Source organism: Danio aesculapii, chromosome 5 (genome assembly GCF_903798145.1).
Source record: "Danio aesculapii chromosome 5, fDanAes4.1, whole genome shotgun sequence".
Taxonomy (NCBI): Eukaryota; Metazoa; Chordata; class Actinopteri; order Cypriniformes; family Danionidae; genus Danio; species Danio aesculapii.
The window spans coordinates 63,013,858-63,041,121 of NC_079439.1; the positions used below are offsets into that span (position 1 = coordinate 63,013,858).

General features: G+C 36.7%; 1 protein-coding gene across 1 annotated transcript in view; it reads left to right on the forward strand.

Moving 5' to 3' along the window:
* Positions 1-27,264, forward strand: part of LOC130229712 (LHFPL tetraspan subfamily member 7 protein) — a 217,228-nt gene that overhangs the window by 56,522 nt on the left and 133,442 nt on the right. Inside the window, exon 2 of the mRNA XM_056458654.1 lies at positions 25,764-25,902. Within this exon, the coding sequence (XP_056314629.1) occupies positions 25,764-25,902 (139 nt within the window). The remainder of the gene's footprint in view (positions 1-25,763; positions 25,903-27,264) is intronic.

Consider the following 27,264-nt stretch of genomic DNA (forward strand, 5'->3'; position numbering starts at 1 on the left):
TCTTCAGCACTACAGTACCTGACAAAAGTCTTGTCACCTATCCAGGTTTTTAGGAACAATAAATAATAACTTCTAATTGATCATTTGGCTTCAGAATTGGCTTATATGAAGGGCAAAGGCCACTAGATTACACTTATTTTACCAAAATAAAATATGATCATGCCTTGATTTTTTTTTTAATTATTTAATCAGGACAGTAAGGTCTGACTTTGCTTAGACAAATGTATAGTATAGAATATAAAGTCATTGTGCAGTTGAAACAGAATTAATATTGTGTATGACTCCCATGAGCTTGGAGGACTGCATCCATACATCTCTGCACTGACTCAAATAACTTATTAATAAAGTCATCTGGAATGGCAAAGAAAGAGTTTTTGCAGGACTCCCAGAGATCATCAAGATTCTTTGGATTCATCTTCAATGCATCCTTCATCTTACCCCAGACATGCTCAATAATGTTCATATTGGGTGACTGGGCTGACCAATCCTGAAGCACCTTGGCCTTCTTTGCTCTCTGCAACTGAAAAGGCTGAAGTATGAGGAGGAGCGCTATCCTGTTGAAGAATTTGTCCTCCCCTGTGGTCTGTAATGTAACGGGCAGCTCAAATGTCTTGATACCTCAGGCTGTAATGTTGTCATCCACACTGCAGATCTCTCACACGCCCCCATACTAAATGTAACCCCAAACCATGATTTTTCCTTCACCAAACTTGACTGATTTCTGTTCAGTATTTGTGAAGATTGGGATGCAGTCCAACAGATGATTCATCTGAAAAAATCTACCTTCTGCCACTTTTCCAAATGATCAACTAGATGTCAAGTTATTATCTGTTGCTCTTACAACTGGGATCGACGACAAGACTTTTGTCAGGTGGTAACCCTCAAGATTTTTTTTCTTCTAGTAGAACATTAAAGATTTTAGCTAAAACTTTGGTCATTTTTATAATGCAAGTCAATAGAATCCAGATGAATAATATTGAGATCCAGTATGGATGTTGTAAAAAGTTCAGTCTGATTGTTTCGTTTCACAAGACCTCAGTGTAATCATTTTGTTTTGACTGAATGTATATTTTTTTTGACTGTCAAAGTGCTGGAACTCTTGGCTTTAATTTAAACCACCAGGGACCAAATATCCAGCTAAAATACTATATTGAGGAAACAATGTAAAAAAAACATCTGCACCTTGGATTTGCAAATGAATGACAAATTATATATATATATATATATATATATATATATATATATATATATATATATATATATATATATATATATAATATTTGTATTTTTTGTGAACTACGACTTATTTTTTTTTATACTTTTTAAAATAATTTACTCTGCATACTATTGGAAGTATTTAACCCTAACCCTTATTTAGTTATTTAACCCTTATTGTAGCTGGCTTTATTTTTAGAGTAAAAAAGTTGAGATAAGTGTTTGAAGTTGTTCTTGAAGTCATGGAAAATATTTCATATGCGGCACAGTGGCTTATGGCTCGTTTCCACTGAGTGGTATGGTACGGTAAGCTTTTATGGCCGTTTCCAATGTCAAAGGCTACCAAAAAGTGAACCGTATCATACCACTTTTTGAGTACTCATTGCAAAGGGTACCTAGCACGACAAAAGGTAACAAAAGGCAGAGCTAGACGCGCTGCTGAACGCTATTGGTTTACAGAGATATCCCACAAGTGCATACTCAAGCCAGGAGAATGAAAACGATGGAACCGCCATTTTTAAAATACACAGCCGAGACATTACACCATAATAATATATACATACAATATGGAGCCATGGTCGACCCAAGCTCAAACAAACCTTGTCGTCGTCTTGATGAACAGCCACATCTGCTGTGTGAATCTGAATCTGACGTGTCCTGTTTTTGTTTTACAAGGCTGTCTAAAAGTGCGAGCAGTTTCACTTTCTCCAGGGTGCTCGCGATCGCTCACGTCTGCGTCTATATTTAAAATAATGAACTTCTTAAGCTGATGATAATACCGGTGTCCTGATTATTGAAGTGCTTCTGACATCCGGTCCTTTCAGAAACTGACAAATGCAAGAGCGAAGAGTGAGAAAACAAATGAGAAGCCAGAAAAACCAAAGGAGCAAATGATTCTTTCAGCAACCTAAAACATGAACAAACTGCCATGTTTAACTATTATCATCACCTTTTGGACTATTATGAACTCTGAATGACGGAATTACTCTCTAACAAGAGGCTACATGTGCTGCTGAAGATTAAAGATACAGATGAGAGGTTACTGTGGGCTATAAGTTACGTGTTGTTTTTGAACCTCGGCTGGATCAGTTGGCATTTCTGTGTGGAGTTTGCATGTTCTCCACGTGTTGGCGTGGGTTTCCTCCGGGTGCTCCGGTTTTCCCCACAGTCCAAAGCAACCCAGGCTCATTCTGAGAACGTAGTCCCGGGGACGTTTCTGGAGACCGCGAGATACGTAGCCGGGGGTACGTCCGGCTGCATTTCATTTTTTTAAGCGAACGCTGCGGGGCGGTGTGACGCCGTTCCTTTCGGCGCTTGCCGGCCGGCCGCTCGCCTCCGTGTGGAGGGCTTTCCCGCTGCAACCAGTTTGTCCGGTTAGCTCTTCGTGTACTTTGGCGGACTCGAGGCGCAGAGAGGGGCTGACCACGACGACCGGGTTCGAGTCCGGGGAAGAGCGGTTCCAGAAATCAGGTAAGAGAACAAAATCCAAAAAAATAAAGCGAACAAGTTCATCACAGGGTGAGAATGTGGTCAAAATCCGAAAACGTGGTAAAAATCAGACGAGGGCTTTTCTTTTTCTGGACGGCTTTTGTGAACCGTCATTGGTTGGGTTTAGGGACGGAGGAGGGTGGGTCAGCCGATTGGCCGGTCGCACGGTCAATCATCCTGTCATCCAGGCAGGCAGAAGGTCGTTCGACAGCGGCCTCTAGCGGGTTTACGCGAGGACGGCGTGGGAAATAGCGCGCACAGCGGCCTCTCGCGGACTCGCGAAAACAAAAACTGCAAAAATACGTACCTCCCGGGACGTATTTCGCGGTCTCCAGAAACGTCCCCGGGACTACGTTCTCGGAATGAGCCTGGGTTGGTCCAAAGACATACTATAGGTGAATTGGGAAAGCTAAATTGTCCATAGTGTATGAATGTGTGTGTGAATGTGTGTAGAGATTATTCACAGGGTTGTGGCTGGAAGGGCATCCGCTGCGTAAAGCATATGCCTCAATAGTTGGCGGTTCATTCCACTGTGGCGACCCCTGATAAATAAGGAACTAAGCCGACGGAAATATCTGGTATCTGTTACGGCACTTATGCACTGTCACTGATGAGACTCTACAGGGGGGGAAAGTGAGAGAATTGACAAAAGCTTCCAGTGATTGGTGGAACTATTAGCCCTCATAAGCGGAGATGAGTAAGAGGTGAAACAGATGCTCGTGTATGTTTCTCTGCGTGCCCAAAGACTAACCCATGCTGCTCGGGACACTTGAGGACAGCATGAAGCCTTTTGCTAATGTGATGTCGTTCGGTGGCTTGTTTGAGATGCCTTCTGTTGCTGCTAATTTCTATAATTTGCCATGTGTTAAAGAGGTTTTATTATTTGGAATCTTTCTTGAGTGCAGCACGGTGGTGCAGTGGGCAACGCTGTCGCCTCACAGCAAAAAGGTGGCTGGTTCAAGCCTTGGCTGAGTCAGTTGGCATTTCTGTGTGGAGTTCGCATGTTCTCCCCGTGTTCGTGTGGGTTTCCTCCGGGTGCTCCGGTTTCCCCCACAGTCCAAAGACATGCAGTACAGGTGAATTGAATGGAAGGGCATCCGCTGTGCGAAACATATACTGGATAAGTTGGTGGTTTATTCCGCTGTGGCGGCCCCTAATTAATGAAGGGACTAAGCCAAAAAGAAAATGAATAAATCTTTTTTGATCTGTGGCAGAAATTGCTCGTTTTTTCTGCTAAGAGCTACCAAAAGACAGACTTACTTTAGTTTAAGATACCGTTTAAAGGCATAGTTCTCCAAAAAATGGATATTCTGTCATCATTTACTTACCTTGTACTTGTTTCAAACCTTTATCATTTTCATTTTTCTGTTAAACACATAAGAAGGTATTTTGAAAAATGTCATAAACCTGTTACGATTGACTTCCACAGTATTTGTTTTTCCTACTATGGTAGTCAGTGTTTACAGGTTTTCACCTTTCTTCAAAATAACTTCTTTAGTGTAACAGAATAGAAATGTATAAAGGTTTAGAACCTCTTGCAAAGTGAATAGGGTTAAAATTGTAACTAGGAGATATTGGCATAATTTTTCCCAGTTGGCTAATCAGAGAACATCAAGCAATTGTTTTGTATTGCAGGTTTCCTGAGATGCTGTTTGAATATGCAGCTGAGGCATTATCTAGTTAAGCGTGCAAAAATTTGCATACATTTTCATAACAGAAATCTAAATAATGGATAAAGTCTGGTTCAGAGTTCTTTTTTCATTATTCTTGCATATTAGAGTTTTATCAGGGGGATGCAGGTTTTTTCATTTCATCACACTCTTAATCAGAAAATACTGTCAATCCATATATTTTCTAGCCATTTACTAATTTTTAAAGGAAACTTTTTTTAGAATTAACAAATTACTTTCAGCAGACTATTAAAGGTTTCGTGAAATTAAAATAAAGTTTATTAGATGTTTGGTTCAGTCTGTTAGTTTAAAGGATATCTACTATAAGCATGTGTGCTCCAAAACAGTGACACAATTTGTGTTTAGAAAATATACACCTGATATAATCATCTAAAGCTGGTAGTTTGTCACTTCCACCTAAATGGATCAATGATTTTTCACCTCATATTTCAGTTTATACTTTTGGTCAAGTTTCATCAAATCTTGACCAATCAAATGCTCTCTAGTGTCTGACATGCCCCGCCCCCCTTCAAGACGCTTTTGATTTGATGCTCTTGAGCTCAACCACTCTCACTGGCATAGCGGTGAATTAAAAACAAAACCTTATTCTCTCACTGTCCCACCCCTTCTTCATTTTTCAGTTGATGTCGCATCAAACATACACTGTAAAACCCAAAAGTCAACTTTATCAAATGAAATAAGTGTGGTTAACTTAAATTTTACTGAAAGTTATTTCTACTCATTTGAAAAGAGTTTTGAACTCCGTGTTGAAGGTAATGAGCTAATTAAATACCTCATTACTTCAACTTAAATGGAGTAAGTTCACAGTACTCATATAGATTAATTTTTTAACTTAAATGGTTTGTAGCAATCGGTTTCCTCAAACTGTTTGAGTTGCTTTAACTTATTGGGTTTTACAGTACTCAGTTGGTTTGAGTTCTCTTCGTTTATTGGGTTTTACTGTGCTTAAATTGCTTCATTTACTCAAATGGATTAAGTTCACAGTACTCACATAGATTAATTTTTTAACTTAAATGGTTTGTAGCAATCGGTTTCCGCATACGGTTTGAGTTGCCTTAACTAATTAGGTTTTACAGTACTCAGTTGGTTTGAGTTCTCTTCGTTTATTGGGTTTTACTGGGCTCAAATTGCTTCATTTACTCAAATGGATTAAGTTCACAGTACTAATATAGATACATTTTTTAACTTAAATGGTTTGTAGCAATCGGTTTCCTCAAACGGTTTGAGTTGCCTTAACTTATTAGGTTTTACAGTACTCAGTTGGTTTGAGTTCTCTTCGTTTATTGGGTTTTACTGTGCAAAAATTGCTTCATTTACTCAAATGGATTAAGTTCACAGTACTCAAATAGATTAATTTTTTAACTTAAATGTTTTTTTGCAATTGGTTTGTAACTCAAACGGTTTGAGTTACCTTAACTTTTTGGGTTTTACAGTGTGGAATAAAAATGCACGTTTTAAAGCACTTCATAGGACCTTTAATAAGCATTTTTTGTGCATGTGCACAATATTATTGCATATACTGTATGAAATACAAAGAAAAAATAATTTAGAGGAACAGATTAGTGAAACAAAAGAGCTCGTTCATGCTAAAATAATGAAGCATAGCTGTATTTTAATGACAGATTAAATGAATGCACAAAGAAAAATGTAACTCTCATTCAGTTTCACTTGGGAATTGCCAAAACATTACTGCCAAAAATGCTTTTCTTATCTAGAGGTTTCTAGTTCTCCTTTCTTATTTCTAGAAGAATTTTCTAGACAAGTAAAAAATATTGTCTTGTTTTGAGAAATAATATGCCCAAGTTAAGTCAGTTTTTTTCTTAAAACAAGCAAAATAATCTGCCAATGGGGTAAGAAAACTAAAATTATTTTGCTTCACTTAATTTTGCCATATTATTTCTTAAATCAAGACAATAAGTTTTGCTCAGCTAGAAAATGCTTCTTGATTTAAGAATATCTAGATATTCAGAATAGAAACAAGACAAACAAATCTAAGTAAGAAAACAATTTTTTTCAGTGAGGGAATATTGTCAAAACATTCCATGTGACTTCAGTGGTTGAACTACTGTACTCAAATAAAAGGCCAAAAACATTTTGTACAAAAAACAAAACAAAACAAAAAAAACTGTAAAAACTATTTGTAGTTGGTTTCTTTTCTAGACTTTCAAAAACAAAGAAGATTGCCTTAAAATATTTAGAAAAAATGGCCTTTAAAAATGTGTTGTTGAGATCTTCAGACAAAATAGATGAACTGATTTAATAGGTAGGGTCGGGGGCAACAGAAGTGAAGATCCAAATGCAGCTTTATTGAGAATGGTCAGGCAAGCAAAGGTCAAAACAGGGACAGACAGGAGCATGCAGGTAATCCAAATCATAGGGATGGCTGACATACAACTGACATTTCGACACAGTTTCAAAATCCTGAAGCACAATTGCTTCGAAACATCAGGTCACTTGACTAAAGCAATTCAAAGCATCGGTCATTTCAGAGACATTTCGAGACCTGGTGTTTGACTGCTCATGATCTTATGTAGCCTAGTGAACGGTGCACAAGCACAGTGTAACTTTGCTACAATTGTCCTGAGTTCGAATCCTGACTTGATGTATTTTAATAATGTTAATTTTTTTATGACGAAACTTTCATCCAAAAAGTGTTCATTCGGATGTCAGACCAATGTTAAAACAAAACATGTTACAAAAACAGAGCATTCAAAAACAAACATCTATAGCTGCATCACCCTTGATTCGAACCCATTATCTCAACATGCCAGTCAGGAAGTCTCAGCGCTTCACTAAATCACTTAAAACCTCAACTCTACAACATGATGTTTAATACCTCAATTTGCTTAACTGTTTCATTGCTGAAGCTGTTCCAGGGCAATACATAAAATTACCACTAGGTGTAGAGATGGGTTTTGAAACGTTTCAAAGCTTTGACACATTTGCTTCGACTGTTTCAGTGTTTCATAAAGCTTCGGTTTGCCCACCACTACTAAATCATAATAAAAGTCTCAGGCGAATGGTCGAGACAGGCAGCAAAACAACATGAACAAAGAAACAAACAAAGGTCCAAAAACACTAAAGGCAAGACTAGGAAATGCTAGCAAGACTCAGTAAAGTGTGTGTGAGTGAGGTGCATATATAGTCTTGGTAATCAGTCCTCATGATCTTAAGCTGTGTGTTTGTAATCAGTCGGGATCTGGAACTGGTGTGTGTGAGGTATATGATGGGATATGTAGTCCGGTTGTAGATATGTAGTGACAGACGTGATAAGTAGAGTGCCCTCTAGTGTTTCTGGTGGGCACTCAACTTGGTAACTGTGACAACCTTTAAATGTGAATTTACTAGATGTTTTTTAGTAGTCAGAAAGATGTTATGCATGCAAATTAGTAATATTTTATTTCATTTTCAGAAATATATTATATTAATTACTTTTTTAATGACCGCTGTATTCGCCAACAACTTCTGTTCTTTTTTACATTAATGATGTTCACAGGGATGTATTGTTATTATAACGAATAAAGCATTACTTTCAATAAGGTCCTTGCTCAACACCACAAATACCACAAAAACAACTTAACGCTATTTATGATTTGTAGTGTTTGCCTTACCTATCTAGCTCCATATGGACAATTTTTTGGCGTGGTCAGTTTGCTCAGTAGTTCCCTTTGTACGGTGTTGTACTTGTGATAGAGAGCACTCGGGTTTGAGTCTTGGAAACTGAATAATCGTGACTGTTATTTTACATTGGTTTCATCTAGGTTTAGGTCAGGTTTTCGCTAGATGATCTGTATGACAAGCCCAACCTTTTCATGGATATGAACAAAAAGGACGTACATCTAATACCTCACACAACCTCTCACAGAAGACATATCCGAAGTAACACATTTCAGTTCCCCAAAACTGTAGAGAGCACCCTCTAGTGGTTTTATCTAAAATGATCAATGAAATGTAAAATGAAAAGAGCTAAGTATTTTACATTTTGCAAAAATACATACACTACCTGACAAAAGTCTTGTTGTTGATTCCAGTTGTAAGAGCAGCAAATAATAACTTGACTTCTAGTTGATCATTTGGAAAAGTGGCAGAAGGCAGATTTTTCTGATAAATCATCTGTTGAGCTGCATCCCAATCATCACTAATACTGCAGAAGACCTACTGGAACCCGCATGGACCCAAGATTCTCTCAGAAATCAGTCAAGTTTGTTGAAGGAAAAATCATGATTTGGGGTTACATTCAGTATGGGGGCGTGTGAAAAATCAGCAGAGTAGATGGCAACATCAACAGCCTGAGGTATCAAAGCATTTGTGCTGCAAATTACATTACAAACCACAGGAGAGGGCAAATTCTTCAGCAGGATAGCGCTCCTTCTCATACTTCAGCCTCCACTTTAAAGTTCCTGTAAGCAAAGAAGGTCAAGGTGCTCCAGGATTGGCCAGCGCAGTCACCTGACATAAACATTATTGAGCATGTCTGGGGTAAGATGGAGGAGGCGTTGACGATTGTTCCTAAAACTTGATTAGGCGACAAGACTTTTGTCTGGTAGGTGTATATGTTGATGCACATATTTTCAATGTAGGCTGAATTGTTCATACTGTACGTTGTAGGCTTTCAGATGTCTCCATTGACTTCCACCAATGCTATCATCCGAAGCCTATAAGTGCTTTAGTATTTAGAAACTGGGAAAAAGAAAATCACAATAACTTGTTTTTTTAAGTACTTTTAAAGGTTGCTCTGTGTCTCAAGAAGGAAGCCTGTACAACATAAGTGCATGCAAGTGAAATTCTTACAATAAGGAAAACAAACACATTTATAGGTAGATTCCAGAGGCCAGAATGACTAAATGTTGGTATAGATTTTCCTGCTCTGCCAAGAGTAGACTCGGCCAGTTCTTTGACCTTTATAAAATGTTTTGGCAGTTTTAGTGTAATAGATGGTAAGCGTGTGAGGGTTTGAGCTTTGTGAGAAAATAAATGAGTGCAGGAGCCCAATGTTCTTGAGGGCTGAAGGACTTTATTTCATTAAGTGAGAGTTTGAGCTCTTACACACCTCCTCTTAATTGGCACTGCCCACTCTGCCTCTTAACTACAGCTAAGCCAGCTTTTGGACTTGATCCACACACACACACGGAAGCAAGCACGATGTTCAGAAATATGAGAAAATACTTCACCATGGTAACAAGACAGCTTCGACCTTGATTTTTTTTCAGTCTGTATGTCTAGTAAATCAAGTGCAAATTCCTCCTAATAGAAAACCCTTGCAGAATAATAAGGCAGATCTTTTTTGTTACTGCTGCAGTTCTCATTCACTGACAAGTGAAGGTGATGTTGGTGACATTTGGGTCTTTTGAAATGAATTTGGCTGTTGGATGAACCATTCCAGCTATTTCACATCCTTTTCCATCTCTTAAAGGAACAGCTCGCCCACATGAAGATTCTGTCAGCATTTACTCAGACCAATGCCATTTAATAGCACGAGAAATTTGCCTGATATTACATTTTTCAATTTAGTTTGGTCTCACACTTTACAATAAAGTTTCATTGGTTAATTTATTTACTAACGTGAACTAATTATGAACAATACTTGTACAGCATGTATTAACCATAATTAATTCTAATGCATTATTAACATCTACATTCTTGTTTGTTAACAGTAGTTAAAGATTCGGTAGGTGATCTGATTTATTTTATCTTTGCCATGACGACAGTAAATAATATTATACAAATAATTTTTCAAGGCACTTCTATATAGGGTTGGGTTGATAGACTATGCCATTGTCCATCGCCGATGGCCGATAGACATCATGATGCTGAGCTGGCATGGCGATCCTCCGCCCCGTCCCCTTTCGCAAACCCGCTCGCGAAAAAATACACACTTAGGCCCCATTTATTTTGTCTTTGCCATGATGACAGTAAATAATATTTGAGTAGATATTTTCAAGACACTTCTATACACCTTAAAGTGACATTTAAAGGCGTAACTAGGTTAATTAGGTTAACTAGGCAGGTTAGTGAATTAGGCAACTTATTGTATAACGATGGTTTGTTTTGTAGACTATCGAAAAAATATAGCTGAAAGGGGCTAACAATTTTGAACTTAAAATGTTTTTAAAAAAATTTAAAACTGCTTTTATTCTAGCCAAAATAAAACAAATAAGACTTTCTCCAGAAGAAAAAATATTATCAGACATACTGTGAACATTTCCTTGCTCTGTTAAACATATTTTGGGAAATATATTTAAAAAAAGAAGAAATTCAAAGGGGGGCTAATAATTCTCACTTCAACTGTACTTCAGCTGTGGTGTCACCCTTCAGATCGTTGTTTTGAACAGCATAACGTCATTTCCCTCCAGCGTGCAAAAGTAATTCCGATGTTGATTCAGGGTTTAGAAAACTTTTGATTCTGCATTTTTGGCAAAAGCCCTTTCAGAAATAACCTTTCTTTTCATGCATACAAGGCCACGTTGGTCTTTCAGAAAGAAGTTCAGGTTGATGCAGTGTTTGCCTGATGACGTCTCTCTGTCAGCGGTAGATCTGTGCTTTACGTGCACGCACGCCGCGAGTGATGTATCTGTCTGCTTAGGCTACACAGAAATTTTAATTTGTTCACAGACAGTTTGAGATACCTGTTGTAAATGAGTTATTTGTCGATTCGACAATATTTACTTGGATGAACATTTTTTAGGATTATGTCTTACCCAGAATATAAAAAAACATATAAATGCATTTAGATCATTTACTTTAATCATTACTACTGGAATGTGAGGAGACCTTCAACCAGCAAAACAAAACATGTTTCTGAAGACAATTACCTACTGCACCTTTAATGCACCATGAGTTAACTTGAACTAACAATCAACAACTGTAGTTTTATTAACAAACATGAATCAATACTATAATAAATGTATTGTTTGTTGTTTGTTCAAGTTAGTAAATGTAGTAACTCATATTAAATAATACAAACTTATTGTGAAAATACTAGTAGTTCTTAAAGCTTGTACTCTAAACTATTATAAAACTGTACAATAGAGTTTGCTTGCTTAAATGTGTTTTTTTAATGCATCAGCCCAGTATTGTGGCCTACAAATAACAAAAATAAATAAAATTATTGATACAATATTATTAATTGTATAGAATAAAAAAATAATGTTAACATCGTAACCGTAATAAAACAAGCTTTTTTTTCTCTCTATTGATTTTGTTGGACTAACATTTACTAATGAGACTTTTTTGGTGAAGTGACTTTATAATTGTGCTTAAGTTGCAAAAGGATTATTAAGCATAAGTAGGGAAATAAGTATTCAACACGTCACAAGTTTTCTCAGACAACTTGAAAACAACCAAAGAAATCTATGTATGCAAAGAAAACAAATCCAGTTAGTTTACAAATAAAGTTATGTGGTTGCAGCTGGAAGGGCATCCGCTGCGTAAAACATTATGCTGAATAAGTTGGCGGTTCATTCCGCTGTGGCGACCCCAGATTAATAAAGGAACTATTATGTTTGCCTTACCTATCTATCACCATATGGACAACTTTTCTGGTGTGATCAGTTTGCTTAATAGCTTACTTTGTATGGTGTTGTACTTGTGAAGGAGAGTACTCAATGAGCGCTCAATTCTTCAAAAAAGGAAAAAAAGCAATGCAAAATGAGCGTAAAACTGCATGTCAATACTAGTGCACTTTTCTCCTACATTAGCTTTTGAAACCAATATTGGTTGGGTTTAGGGAAGGGTTTAGGTCAGGTTTTCGCTTGGTGATCTGTACAACAAGCTCAACCTTCTCGTGAAGGATGTATGTCTAAAACGTATCACAAAAGACAAATCCGAAGTAACACATTTCAGATCCCAAAAACTGTAGACAGCGCCCTCTAGTGGATTTGCTATCTTAAATGATCAATGAAATGTACCAAGAGCAAAGTGTTTTACATTTTGCAAAAATACATATGCTACCTGACAAAAGTCTTGTTGTCGATTCCAGTTGTATGAGCAACAAATAATAACTTGACTTCTAGTTGATCATTTGGAAAAGTGGCAGAAGGTAGATTTTTCCAATGAATCATCCGTTGAACTGCATCCCAAACATCACAAATACTGCACAAGACCTATTGGAACCCGCATGGACCCAAGATTCTCACAGAAATCAGTTTAATAAAGGAAAATTCATTGTTTAGGGTTACATTCAGTATGGGGTTGTATGAAAGATCTGCAGTGTGGATGGTAACATGAACAGAAAAGAAACTGATACAAATTTAAAATACGTAAAGTAGGGATGTCCAGATCTGATAACTTGATTAAAAATCGGGCCGATTACACTATTTTAGACCCGATCGGAATTGGACATTACTTCCCGATCAGGACCCGAATATATATATACATATATATATATTCTCATTATTTTTTAACACATCTATAGCTATGCGGTGCCACAGAGTTAGACCTTGACTTCACACAGAAACAGCACTGTGCGGCATGACATCACTTTGTTGCAGAGATGCCATTGGTTAAATGCTGCCAAAGTAGAACACGGAAGCAGCTTGAAGCGGAAATCGCGAGTATGTCAGCGGTCTAGAGGTATTATAAAGTTGATGAAGACAACAGTGACATAGCAAACTGTGAGATATGTTTCCATATCCTGGACCAGGCCGTATCCTGAGGAGCTACTGTGGTGGTCATGGAGGAGTGGAGAACATGAGACTGATTCCTGTGACGCTCCAGAGACAGACAAGCCTCCGCCACTGAGACTGCAGCTCTGCACAAGACGTTTGGCCAGCGGAGAAATTAAAATGGCCGTGCCCAACTGAGCCTGGTTTCTCTCAAGGTTTTTTTTTCTTCACTTTCGCCATTAGTGAAGTTTTTTTTCCCTCTCCGCTGTAGCCTCTAGCTTGCATGGTTCGGGATCTGCAGAGCTGCGCATCGTTGGATTTGCTCTTCAGTATTTGGACTCTCAGTAGTGATTATTAAACCACACTGAACTGAGCTAGACTGAACTGAACTTAAACACTACAAACTGAACTACACTGTTCCTATTTACTGTGACCTTTTATGTGAAGCTGCTTTGACACAATCTACATTGTATAAGCGCTATACAAATAAAGGTGAATTGAATTGAATATATAAACTTGGAATTGCCTGCCGGGTATTTTAAGTTGAGTTTTTTTTTATATATATTTACTGTTGTACCAAAGTCCAAAAGTGAAGAATTGATGTCATTTATTACTTGATTGTTCAAGCTACCTCACAGAAGTGCTTTGTTTGTTAACAGAGTTGTTGAATGTCAAAATAAGGTGAATTAAATAAAAAAATAAGGAACATCCTGGATCTGTTTCTCTTCTTTATTCTTTTTTTATGTATTATAGAAGTATCAGATCAGGCTTCAGTATCGGTAGATACTCAAAATCAAATGACTCTGGTTCGGACTCGAGGACAAAAAAAACTTGATCTTTATATCCCTAACGTAAAGCACAGGTGTCAAACTCAGTTCCTGGAGAGCTGCAGCTCTGCACAGTTTAGTTCAAACCCTAATTAAACACACCTGATCAAACTAATTGAGTGCTTTAGGTTTGTTTGATACCTACAGATAGGTGTGTTGAAGCTGGGCTGGAGCCCTCCAGGAATTGAGTTTGACACCCTTGACAACAAGGGAAAGTAAACAATTACACTATTTTCCTTTTTGAGTGAACGATCCCTTTAATATAATATAGATATGGCAAATGAATTGAAGTATATGAAGTATTTGTTTTTATAATGGGATGAGTGATTAATTCAGTCACAAAAAATGAAATACTTTTCCTGTTGTTAGGTGCTTTGAATAAAATGGTTGCAATGTTGTGTGATTCATCCGAGAGCTGGTTAGCTTGGTTCGAGGCATGTAATATACTGTATGTTTTTTTTTCTTTTGTAGTTAAATAGAATTTGAAAACTAGTTCCAGATTCAAGGCCAATAAACACACTTTATTTTTACATTTCTTTGCTATTAAAGTGCTAAACTACTGCATTTAGTGATGTACAGTTGTTTACAGAATTCACATCCACTTTTACTTGTTTCAAATTAGCACGCAACTGAATTTTTGTGAAGTACATCATGCGATGCGTTTGACAGCACGCCTGTGTTTCTTACAGTAATTTTCTCCATTTTGTTTTCTTTTCATCTAGTTACCCAGAAATTAGTTTCCATCATAGCGTGACCTCTCCTCCACAACGCACTTCCTCTGCAGTTCTGTTCACTCTCTGCAGTGTATATAGAGGCAAATAATTAGCATGTATTTAGGAAGCTGCTCTCTAAAATAGGCAGCGCTTTAAGGAACACATTTTCTTGAAAATGAACAGCAACTTGAGTTATGGAAAGTATTGCAGGTGTATTGTGAATATAATGGGCACATGATGATGTTTCAGAAATACAATGTACGGCACATTTTTATATTCTAGTGCCGAACATAAGCACATAGTAGTGTTTAATTATTGCACTTAGGAATTGTGGCAGATGCCAGACCTGAAATGTCAATCTAATTAAGGACGATTGAATTCTGGCCAGTGTGCTGATACAGTAAGGTCTTTGAGGAATCCACGAAATTATTCTGTGCAACACAGTATTTGCTAAAGCTGACTGTTCATGCGTGCACATGAATTGTTTAAACAAAATATTGCACAAATAAAATCAGTGCATAACTAATTCAGTTTTTGTCAAAACACAATGGGTGTGAATGCAAACGGTTAAGCTGTGTATTAACATTTCAATAGGTGAGACCCATTGTTTACATCACCTCTTTTGTGGATTTCTAAACATAATAGTTTAATAACTAATTTCTAAGAACTGATTTCTTTTATTTTTGCCACGGTGACAGTAAATAGTAGTTTATTATTTGTTTTTCAAGATAATAGTATTCAGTTAAAAGTGTGATTTAAAGGCTTAATAAGGTTAATTAGGCAATTTAATGTTATTTGGCATGTCATTGTATGACGATAGTTTGTTCTGTAGACAATCGGAAAATATATTGTTTAAGTGGGCTAATAATATTGACATTAAAATGGTTTTAAAAAATTAAAAACTGCTTTTATTCTAGCCGAAATAAAACAAATGAGACTTTCATTCAGAAATTAAAGAATTTTTTTCAGAAGAAAAAATATTATAGGAAATACTGTGAAAAAATCCTTGGTCTGTTACACATCGAGAACATTGAGAAATACTTGAAAAAGGAAAGAGAATTCACAGGAGGGCAAATAATTTTGTCTTTAACATGCTACATTTTTGCAAATTGTAAATTATGTTGCTCCGGATACGTTTCATTGCACATTTGAGATGAAAAATCCACTAGAGGGCAGTGTCTAAATTGGTGCAAATCTGAAATGCGCTATTTATGGTTAGTTTTGTTACGAAACACATAATTCTTGTACACGTCTATAAACATTAACCTAAACTCTTCCCTAAACTCAATCAGTAGTTTTGAAAAAAACAACTTAAAAGAAACATGCACTGCGGCAGTGTCATTTTACGTGCTTTTACATTGCTTTTATCTCTTTTGTGGAAGTGTGCTTCACCTGACTGAACCAGAGTGCTCTGCATCACAAGTACAACACTGTACAATCTAAGCTACCGAGCAAACTGACCGCACCAGAAAAGATGAGGCAAACATATTGATTAGAAATCATAGATACCTTTAAGTTATTTTGTAGTATTTATTTGGTGTTGTGCATGATAGGTCGATGGAGGGAATTTGGCCAGGACAACGGGGTTACACCCCTACTCTTCACGAGAAGTGCCATGGGCTTTTTACTGACCACAGTGAGTCAGAACCTTGGTTCAACATCTCAACCGAAAGACGGTGCTCACTGACAGACAAGGTTATAATAGTTTTGGATTTTTCATTAGTTTTAAATTTAGTTAGTTTTAATTAGTTTTTAGAGGTAGATTTACTAATTGCTTTACTAAAATTTTAAATTGCTTAGTTTTAGTTTAGTTTTTATTAATTTCAATATTAGTTTAATATTAGTTTTTGTAAATACAGATATTTGTTTAGGTGCAAGAATCAAAATCATAAGAGCAAATATTGTATAATAAAAACTCAACAAAAGATACATTTTTTAAAACGTATTCAGAGGACACGGCATCCTCAAATTCAAATTCAACAGCCCACAAGATAGCAGTTCTAAGTAAGATATGTGTGCAAGACTGCTTCTGAGGTTAGATACACTGTAGTTATAGGAAGTTCGGATCTTTAACACAAATCTGATCTCTTTTGACATTTATCCCATGTTTAGACTCAACATACCAAAAATATGTAGTCAGCACTCATAATTTCAGTCAGTTAAAACATCACCATGATCTGAAAAGTTACTTACAATTACGTTTTGCAAACCAACTGAAGCATCATTCACTTATTTAAACTCCATCACAATTTTCTGTTAAGAAATAAACGTACATTTCACCAGATCCTCTCGGTTCACCTGCACTGCAGTTGTTTAAGTTTAGTTCAGTCACAGCGGGGCTGTCATGTACTGTTTGTGTTTGGTTCACTGAATCACGCATGCGCAGTATTGTCGGTTCATCGTCTCTCAAATCTGATCTGTCTACTGTTGTAATAACTAAATAAGACCATATATATTGGTTTATTGAGTCAGAGGGGGCAATCAGGCTTGTTAAAAAGTAAGCAGATTGTGGATAAGAGTGCTTACTGGAGACACAAATGATGTTTCAAATGATTTAGTTCGATTTGGTGAACTAGTTTAACCGGTTTACTTAGAAAATCCGGTTAAAAAGAACAATTCATTAGCAATCGCGATCACTAATACAGAAATAAAACCCATTATTGAGCTAAAATGTGTTAAAGTAATACTTTTAAGTGTCTGCACAGGTCGTATTTTAAAGTTGTCACCGTGCTGCTGTCACTCGTTTTTTTTGTTGTGGGAGTAACAGTGAGGATGACTGGAAGAGGAGCGGTTCGATCTGGCCAGTGGCAGCAGGATTACAGACTGATGTGCCATACGGGTCAATCACCTGGCAGCGCGAAGTAAAATAGGTTCACTTCCAAAAGGCTTACAGTAGGCTTATATATTAAATACATTTACAAAGACAAAAACGAAGGACGTTTTTGCTATAGTTGTAGTTTGTTTCAGTAAGTTTTTTGAAACTTACTTTTGAAAAATGTTATTTTCAATTCTAGTTTTAATTTTTTCATTCGTTTTTGTTAATTATAATAACCTTGCTGACAGTATAGCGTCCCCTTCACTTTACTGGGGCATCAGGACTCACACAGACTGCATGTTGAGAACCCCCTGCTGGCCTCACTAACACCACTTCCTACAGCAACCTAGTGTTTCCCATGTGGTCTCCCACCCAGGTACTGACCAGGCTCAGCCCTGCTTACCTTCAGTGATTAACCAGTCTTGGACTGCAGGGTGGTATGGCTGTGACTAGCTACAGTAGCTGAATCAACACATTTTTTGAGTTTGGGCGACAGCTTAATAGTTGTATGTTCAATCCACTGAAATTAGCTAAAACAATGAAGTTAACTTAATCAATTTGTGTTGGAGCAACATGAAGGAATTGTGTGGAACCCAGCATTTTGTTGTACAGTGTATGTGTTTTTGTGCGCTGTTTTGTAATTCAGTAGTTTCATTCATTCATTCATTTTCTTTTCGGCTTAGTCTCTTAATTAATCCGTGTTTGCCACAGCGGAATGAACCGCCAAATTATCCAGCACATTTTTACACAGCGGATGCCCTTCCAGCCGCAACCCATCTCTGGGAAACATTCACACACACTTATTCACACTTATATACTACGGACAATTTAGCCTACCCAATTTACCTGTACCACATGTCTTTGGACTGTGGGGGAAACCGGAGCACCCGGAGGCAACCCACGCAAACGCAGGGAAAAAATGCAAACTCCACACAGAAACGCCAACTGACCAAGCCGAGGCTCGAACCAGTGACCTTCTTGCTGTGAGGCAACAGCACTACCTTCAGCGCCACTGCATCGCCCTAATTCAGTAGATGAAAAATCATTTAGAGAAGTTACAGCACTCTTGGCAAGCTCTACTAATTAGTATTGACCTAAGAAAGTCCATTTCCTAGCCATACATGGAGGGTACATACATTAGGGATGAAATATGCAAACTGCATGTTTAACTTATGAGCATCATCAACATTCCTGTCATACACCGCCTATTTATGATTTTCCAGAACGCCATTTAGTTCTGGATCTGATCTGATGCTGCACTAATATGTCTCTATTAGTTGTAATGAAATGCCGTAATGTTGGACAGCACAAGTATGCAAAAGCTCATTTCATCTAAAGGCTTCAAAGATGGCAAGATCAAGAGATGGCATAGAGAAAACTAGGCGTTTCTCTGAATATATGAATACCATTTAAAGGGGAATGAGTTTTGTTTGAAGGGGAAATATGTTTCCGCCGAGTGTCTGCAACGCTCCACTTCTTCGGTTTCTGATATTACATTTTTTTTCCCTCTTTCTAATTTCAGCTCGTCATTAATGTCAGAGATGCTGTAATGTTGTTATCAAACACAAACAGTCATAATTACTACAAATGTTATCATTACTAACAGTGCTTTCAGATGCCACCTATAAATCTGCCATCTCATCTTCATTAGTGTTTCGTCTTGCCATTAATGTCTTCGCCATTAGGACTGAATGGAAATGAACTCACTATAGTTTTGGCAACTGCAGTGTTATCTGATACACACTGCTGATGTGACAACAGTTTCTAAAACTGTATTTGTTTTGTGTGTGAGTTGCTTGTGAAACAGATTTACAGATAGCCTTTTAGCAGATGTTTTATTTGCTATCTAGTTCTGTGTGTGGAAACATTATTTGAAAGCCCAGTTGATCTAATGAAGAGACACTGAGAAGAAACTGCTATGTATTGTAAGCCTCAGTTTCAAATCTCTGAATGTTTTCACTGAATGCAGTCAGCTGTGACCCACCTTTGCAGAAAGAGGACTCCTGTTTTCTTTTTTTAGAAGACCAGCATTTGAACTTTGCTTTGAAAAGATACATTGCTTGAAAAAGTATAAATGCTCTGTTTATCATATAGCGGGGGAAATGAGTAATGAACGCGCCATGTTTTTTGCTGGGAATAATAGATCTAAAGGAGCTGTTGACATGGAATTAAACCAGATTTTGGTAAAAACCCAAACAATACAAACATAAAAATATTACAAAAGAAAAAAAAATATGAGAAAATGTGTAAAAACAAGGGAATGACACAAGGAGATAGTACTGAACTACTGAAATGAATTTAATACTTTATAAAAAAGATGTTTTTAGTGATGGCAGCTTAAAGACGCCTCTCATATGGAGAATGAAGTCACATGCATTGCTCAGGTGTGAGTGTAAAAATCTTTTGATGGTTTTGTGGGTCTAGTCTATCAAATCTGATCATTATTTTGTATTCTCTATTGGATTGAGATCAGGTGATTGGCTGGGCCATTCTACAGCTTGATTTTCTTTCTCTGAAAGCATTTGAGAGAGTCCTTGGCTGTTTTGGATTATTGTCTTGCTAAAATATCCACACTGGTTTCATCTTCACCATCCTAAAAATGTAGATGCTGGACTAGGCAGAGAGTCTCAGTAACTACTGAGAGATTTTAGCTGCTGTCTAGCCTTTCACTGCCTTTCTACACCTCCCTTTCTTTATGTATTCAATACTTTTTCTCTTTCTCTATGTCATTTCATTTTATTACGCATAACTTAATTTGTAAATTAATTAGTTTTGTTTGCATATATGGATTTCTGTGATTGATAACAACATACAGGGAACATTTCAAGTCAACAGCACCATTGTTTTCTGAGAATTAATTATTTAGAATATTGCCATTATGATTAAATTGTACAGGTGTGAAATTAGCAACTATAGAATATATTTTGGTGGGAACTAAAATAGTTAATTTGGAAATTTACCATAATTTATCAACTTTTTAAATGTCTTTTAGTCATTTTAATATCATCAAATATGCTGACCAATTATATGATAATATTATATGTTGTTGGAATAATTAATCAATGCCATGCATGTTCAATAAAAAAGGTCAGGAGAGGTTTTTCTTTACTGTCAAAAATATTAGTAATTTATTAGATGCAAATGAATAATTCGATTCACAGAATTCTGTTATCCTCAATGCAATGCAAAAATTACATTCAGGAGGTGCACAACAATTTGTATTTCCTGACCTTAACTTTTATAGGCAGCTGATATTAACAGGCGGTGTTTAGTGAAATTCGTTACTTGTAAATCACTCTCTATTCCTCCATTGGCCGCACCCATACATACATCCTCTTTTTCTACGAATTCTCTGCACAACATAAAAAGCATAAGACTTCTCAACTGCACATATTCTGCGTTCAGTTTCAACACATTTCTGCTCACAGGAAGTTTCACTGCAAAGCTCAAGTTCATTTTAGACAGTCAGGCTTTTGCATTTCTATCAGCAAAAATTCTTCATTAGTATGCAAAGCGTATCACATTCAACAGAAGTTCAGTTAATAAATCACCTTTAAGCAATGCAAATACAATTGTTAATTAAAAGAAAAAGAGACAAAAATGTGTTTAAAATATATTCCTTTTTTCCCAACAAGGTCTAATATTGAAGAGTTTAAATTAAATACTATTTTTCTTTGTCCTATATAATTTTTTTAGAGATGTTATAGACACTAGCTAAAATGTAATTCAGTGTAATAATAATTTGTATGCTGGCATATTTAAACACGATTGTTTTCCACACAATAAAACTTTTAATATTTTTTATTATATTAAATTACTACATTATCGGCGACCCGAGTTCGATTCCCGGCTCGAGGTCCTTTGCCGATCCTTCACCTCTCTCTGCTCCCAATGCTTTACTGTCTGAATTCTCTACTGTACTGTCATAATAAAGGTGAAAAACCCCTAAAAAATAATTATTAAAAAAAAAAAGTTAGCACCAGTAGCCTAGTGGTTCTGCGCACTGACATATAGCGACAAAGTGCTCACGGTGACCCGAGTTCGATTCCCGGCTCGAGGTCTTTGCTGATCCTTCCCCTCTCTCTGCTCCCAATGCTTTCCTGTCTGAATTCTCTACTGTCCTGTCATAATAAAGGTGAAAAACCCCTAAAAAATAATTATTAAAATACTACATTATAAACCCTATTATATTAGAACGCTAACATGAAACATTTCCAAAATTCAATTTTGAACCAAAAGATTACAGTTTTTTCTAAAAATAAATAAATAAATAAATCAAGGTCTTTGTAAATCAATTTCTAATTTTGATCTCCAGTATATGTATGCTATCTGGCTGATATCATGCACTAAATTTGTGTGCACCTAATTTTGGGGCTTCTCCACCTTTAATTAATAGTTTTATGTACAGTTTAATGACACTTTGTTGAAAGAAATACTGCCATTTTCAAGTGTAAGGCTTATTTGAAAAGATTTGTTCATCATGCATCATCCAAGCTACAGTTACAGTACCACCCAAATCTATGTGTCCACACATCAATAATGCATGATATGAGTGTGTCCTCACAGGCGTACATGGATTATATCAGAGCCAGATCAATTGCTCGTCTCCGATATGAATCCTCCATATTTTGGATTCAGAGATGGCAAACCAAGCTCTTAAAGTAATTGGTTAAAGGGATAGTTCACCAAAAAATGAACATTTCTGCACCATTTACTCAAACCCAAGTGATTCTTAACTTTTATGATTGTTTTTTTCTGTTGAACACAAAAGAAGATATTGTGAAGAATGTTGTTGAAAAAGATGCCATTGACATCCATATTAGTAAAAAAAACAGTACTAATGTAACAGTTAGTAACAAAAACTAAAACCGGTTTGGAACAAGGGAATGGTGAGAAAATGATGACAGAATTTTCATTTATATGTCAACTATCCCTTTAAATAACAGTAAATAGTTAAGATACTGTCATGATTACCAGCGATCTCTAACCACCAGAGGTCGCTGGTAAGCACTCACCCTTACAATAACCTATGGACTACAAATCCGCCATTCATCGACTACATATTCATACATGCACTCCGTTCACACACACACACTTGCTTCCCCATTTCCACTGATTGGACTCCCACAGCTGTTGCAGCTTCTGGACTGATTGCAAACACTGTTTAAACAACACACACACTCCCTGCCTTTGCCGAGTCTTGTTATCTGTATAGTGACACTACAACGCGTTTTCCTAGTCTAGTTTCTCCGTGTTTTTGATCTTTGCCTTGTTTACTTTCTCATTGTCTGCCGCCTGCCTTCTGACCTCTCGCCTGTTACATTTGACCACGATTCTGGACTGCCTTTATACATCTGTTTGCACCTGTGTTGACCATTGCATCCCTGACATTGAATAAACCTGCACGTGGATCCTAACCTCAGTTGTCTCTGTCACTCCCCGTGTTACAGATACATTTGCTTTATCACCACAGCCGAGTGTCAGTACAATCATAAAAGAAGACGCTTCAATCCCGGTTTGTGGACGTTAAATCAGGTTTATTTTGTACATTAACATAACAAATATCCATACAGCAGTGGATATTAACATGTATCCTGTCACATTTGCAGAGCAAAAACAGTGCAAAGTTAAATGCGCATGCTGTCTGTGTGTGTGCATGAACTTTGTAACGATATTGTGTGTGACACATCGCAGAAAGGCTTGAATTAACTCCACAACAATTACATCAAATAATCATTAGGAAAGTACTTACTGTAGTATTTCTCACAAACGTTACATGTTTGACCTTAAAATGTTTTTTTAAAATTAAAAACAGCTTTTATTCTAGCCAAAATAAAACAAATAAGACTTTCTCCAGAAGAAAAAATATTATCAGGCATACTGTGAAAATTTCCTTGCTCTGTTAAACATCATTTGGGAAATATTTTTAAAAATATTGTTTCAAAACCATTGAACTTAATAATGAATGATACAGCAATTATCATGCCATAAAAACTTGATATCATTACATGCCCATTATTATTTCCTCTTGTGCAAAAATCAGTTTGGAAACAAATGGAGAAATTTAGCAGAACAGCCAACTTGATTATTTTGTCCCATACAATGGAATAGAATGAAGAGCAGATTTTGCTCATGATTTTCAATGTTATGATTTTCTCATTACTGTCATTTTTATTTAAATTACTATATACATAATGCAGTTGATGTATTTTTAAATATTATATATTAGATTGATTTTAAACAAGTATAGTATATTTATATTCCTTATAACCAGACAGAAGGCAGACTTTTTTCATGTTATTTTTCAATTCAATTCACCTTTATTTGTATAGCGCTTTTACTATGTAGATTGTAATTCTACACAGAATTTTGGCACTTAATGAAAGAAAAATATTAAATCAACAGGAATCCTTTATTTTGAAAAATCAAAGCGAAGAATTGCACATGCTAAAAGTTACATTGTTTAATTTGTAATAATAAAATGTGGAGTTAAATGTACTCTATTGGTAACACTTTATATTAACTACACACTTTAAATCATTTATTAAACATTAGCAAATAGTTAATTCATTGTTTGTTGAGCATTAACTCCACATTAATATATGTTAGTAAGCAGTTTATAAATGTAGCTGCAATTGCTGTATTCTTGACTTACAGTATATCACATATAAAATTATTAATTATTGTGTTTTCATACTTTTTACTAAATTAAGTATTATATTATTTACAAACTAGTTATTTAAGAGAAGTTGGTGGTTTGAACATCATACAGAATGTGTAAGTGAAGGATTAATAAACTATTCAAATTAACATTTATATATCTTATCATTCAGCCATATAGTAGTTACTGTACTTGGTATGTTAATAAATGCTTTATTAACTCAATTTCATCCAGTTTTGTGACCTATTGAGGACTACTTATGCTTTATAAACCTATTGAGGACTACTTATGCTTTATAAATCACTTATAAATGACTTAGTAGCAAATGAACAATAAATCTTTGCAATCTTATGTGAAAAATAGAATTATTGTCGCATTTGCATTGCATTTGTAGCTGTATTTATAAACTGTGTACTAATGTATATTATTGTAGAGTTAATTCTTAACAAATAACGACCTATTTGATAATGCTTAATAAATGATTCAATTCAATTCACCTTTATTTGTATAGCGCTTATACAATGTAGATTGTGTCAAAGCAGCTTCACATAAAAGGTCACAGTAAATAGGAACAGTGTAGTTCAATTTGTAGTGTTTAAGTTAAGTTCAGTTTAGCTCAGTTCAGTGTGGTTTAATAATCACTAATGAGAGTCCAAATATTGAAGAGCAAATCCAACGATGCGCAGCTCTATAGATCCTGAACCATGCAAGCCAGTGGCGACAGCGGAGAGGGAAAAAAAACTTCACTAATGGCGGAAGTGAAGAAAAAAAACCTTGAGAGATACCAGGCTCAGTTGGGCACGATCATTTTAATTTCTCCGCTGGCCAAACGTCTTGTGCAGAGCTGCTGTCTCAGTGGCGGAGGCTGGAAGCTGGCCTCAGCAAAGACTCGTCTGTCTCTGGAGCGTCACAGGAATCAGTCTCATGTTCTCCACTCTTCCATGACCATCACAGTAGCTGCTCAGGATTCGGCCTGGTCCAGGATATGGATCCTTGGGATCATCTCGTCGTTGGTCTTGGATCGAATCAGTGACTCTGCATAGTCTGAGGGCCTCGGGAAGAGTATCCCCAGGTGGAAATGGAGAATAAAGAAAATAATTAGCGTAGCTGCTGTTCATAGTGTATATCAACAAGATGCAGAACCTGTGTGGAAGCCCGCTAAGTGGTGCGCTAAGTGTATGCTTTACTGAACAGATAGGTCTTTAATCTAGTTTTGAATTGGGAGAGTGTGTCTGAGCCTCGGACGTTATCAGGAAGGCTATTCCAGAGTTTAGGAGCCATAAATGAGAAGGCTCGACCTCCTTTACTCGACTTTGCTATTCTAGGTACTACCAGAAGCCCTAAGTTTTAAGACCTTAAAGAGCGAGTTGGATTGTAGCGAGACAGAAGATTGATTAGATAAACAGGAGCTAGATTATTTAAAGCTTTATATGTAAGAAGCAATATTTTAAATTCAATACGAAACTTAACAGGCAGCCAGTGTAAGGAGGATAAAATTGGGGTGATGTGATCATAGTGTGAAGTTATTATAGAGTGTTTTTTTTTACACATGTGATATTTTTTCCAAGTGTATAGTGCAGTTTTGATTTACAAGCTTAGCTTAAACTATTACTAAAATCATTTTTTTTTATGGGAAAACAATCAAATTTGACATGTTTGAGTACAAAAAAAGAGAAAAAACTATACATGTGAAGCCCCAGACTGAGTGTGAGCTGCTGTGTAAGCGCTGTGTGTGTGTTGTGTGTTTCAGACGAGTGCGGTGCTGTGTTCAGGTGGATGTGCTCTGCTGGCGGTCAGTTCCCTGCTGGCCATCATCACTATCTTCCTGCCCAGCGGAGCCTGTGAGCGGAGGATCTGCACGCTGGCTGGATACATGCAGATGGCTGCAGGTTAGTGACCGGCTTACTATCTGACCTCTGATCAGCTGTTACACACCAGCACTTACACGGGACCACGCTGAGCATTATTACATGGCTGATCCTAGTCAGTACAACCCCTAATCTGAACTTTAGACGAGATTGTCTGAGTCATACTGTACACAGAGCTTTCTGAGTAGCTGTGCTGGACTGGTAAAAGCTCAACATATCTCTTTCACACACTTCACTTTTGAAGAATAGCTTTATTTTTGAGTGCACACAACAGCGGGATCTTCAGAAAGGAGCAGAGATCTTCTTCTGTTTTTCTTTCTGATATCATGTGATACACTCTGGAGCTCTGCTAACTACTTTAGGCGTCCCATCTGAATTCTGTTGTGTTGTTAAACATCACATTTGAAGTGTATTGTTCATTTTTTGGCAGGGCACAGGAGGAATGATATCATTTGATATGACATGCTATGAAGCACTTGAGGCTCGGTTTAGGTTGTGTTTCAATTAGAATCGCAGAGATTCATGTTACGCCTTCATTAAATAACAAGACAGAGTTTATTTAAACACTTTTTTTTTATAATCACTTTATTATTTTGTGTGAGCCAGTGGTGTAAAGTAACAAATTACAAATGCTCATATTACTGTAATCGAGAAGTTTTTTTCTCAGAAATTTACTAAGTAGTTTTAAAACAGCCATATCACCCTGCAGCCCAGGACTTGTTACTGACTGAAGCTAAGCAGGCTGAGCCTAGTCAGTACCTGGATGGGAAAACTAGGTTGCTGTTGGAAGTGGTGTTAGTGAGGCCAGCAGGGGGCGCTCAACCTGTGGTCTGTGTGAGTCCTAATGCGAAAAGATTCTGCGGATTTGCACTTGCACTTTCAGGCTTGCACTCTCGGAATTGCACTCTCAGGCACCATGCTTCCTCTGCAGGTGATGTCATTTACAATTGACATCTGTGTCCGGTTGCATGGAAGTCTTTCAGTAATTTAGCTAAGGGATTTTATTAAGAGCTTTGCAACAAACTTCTTATCTGTCCTTATCAGTGTTGGGAAGTAACTAGTTACATGTAACGTCGTTACTTAATTTAATTACAAAATAAATGTAACTGTTATTTGTTACAGTTACTGAGAAAAAATGTGTAACTAAATTACAGTTACTTATGAAAAGTTAAAGATTACAAATGGGGTTACATCTAAATATGTTGAATAATATTAATCTATTGCGTTGCCTGTGTTTGATATGCACGATGCCTTCTGCTAAGGCCATTTATTAAAGCGGTGCTATTCTGCTATAACGACATCTCTCAATAGCGTGGCGGTAGCATTGCTACTTTTTAAATCAAATAGCTTTTCAGTAGTGAAGCTTTTTTTTAGTCAAGTAGC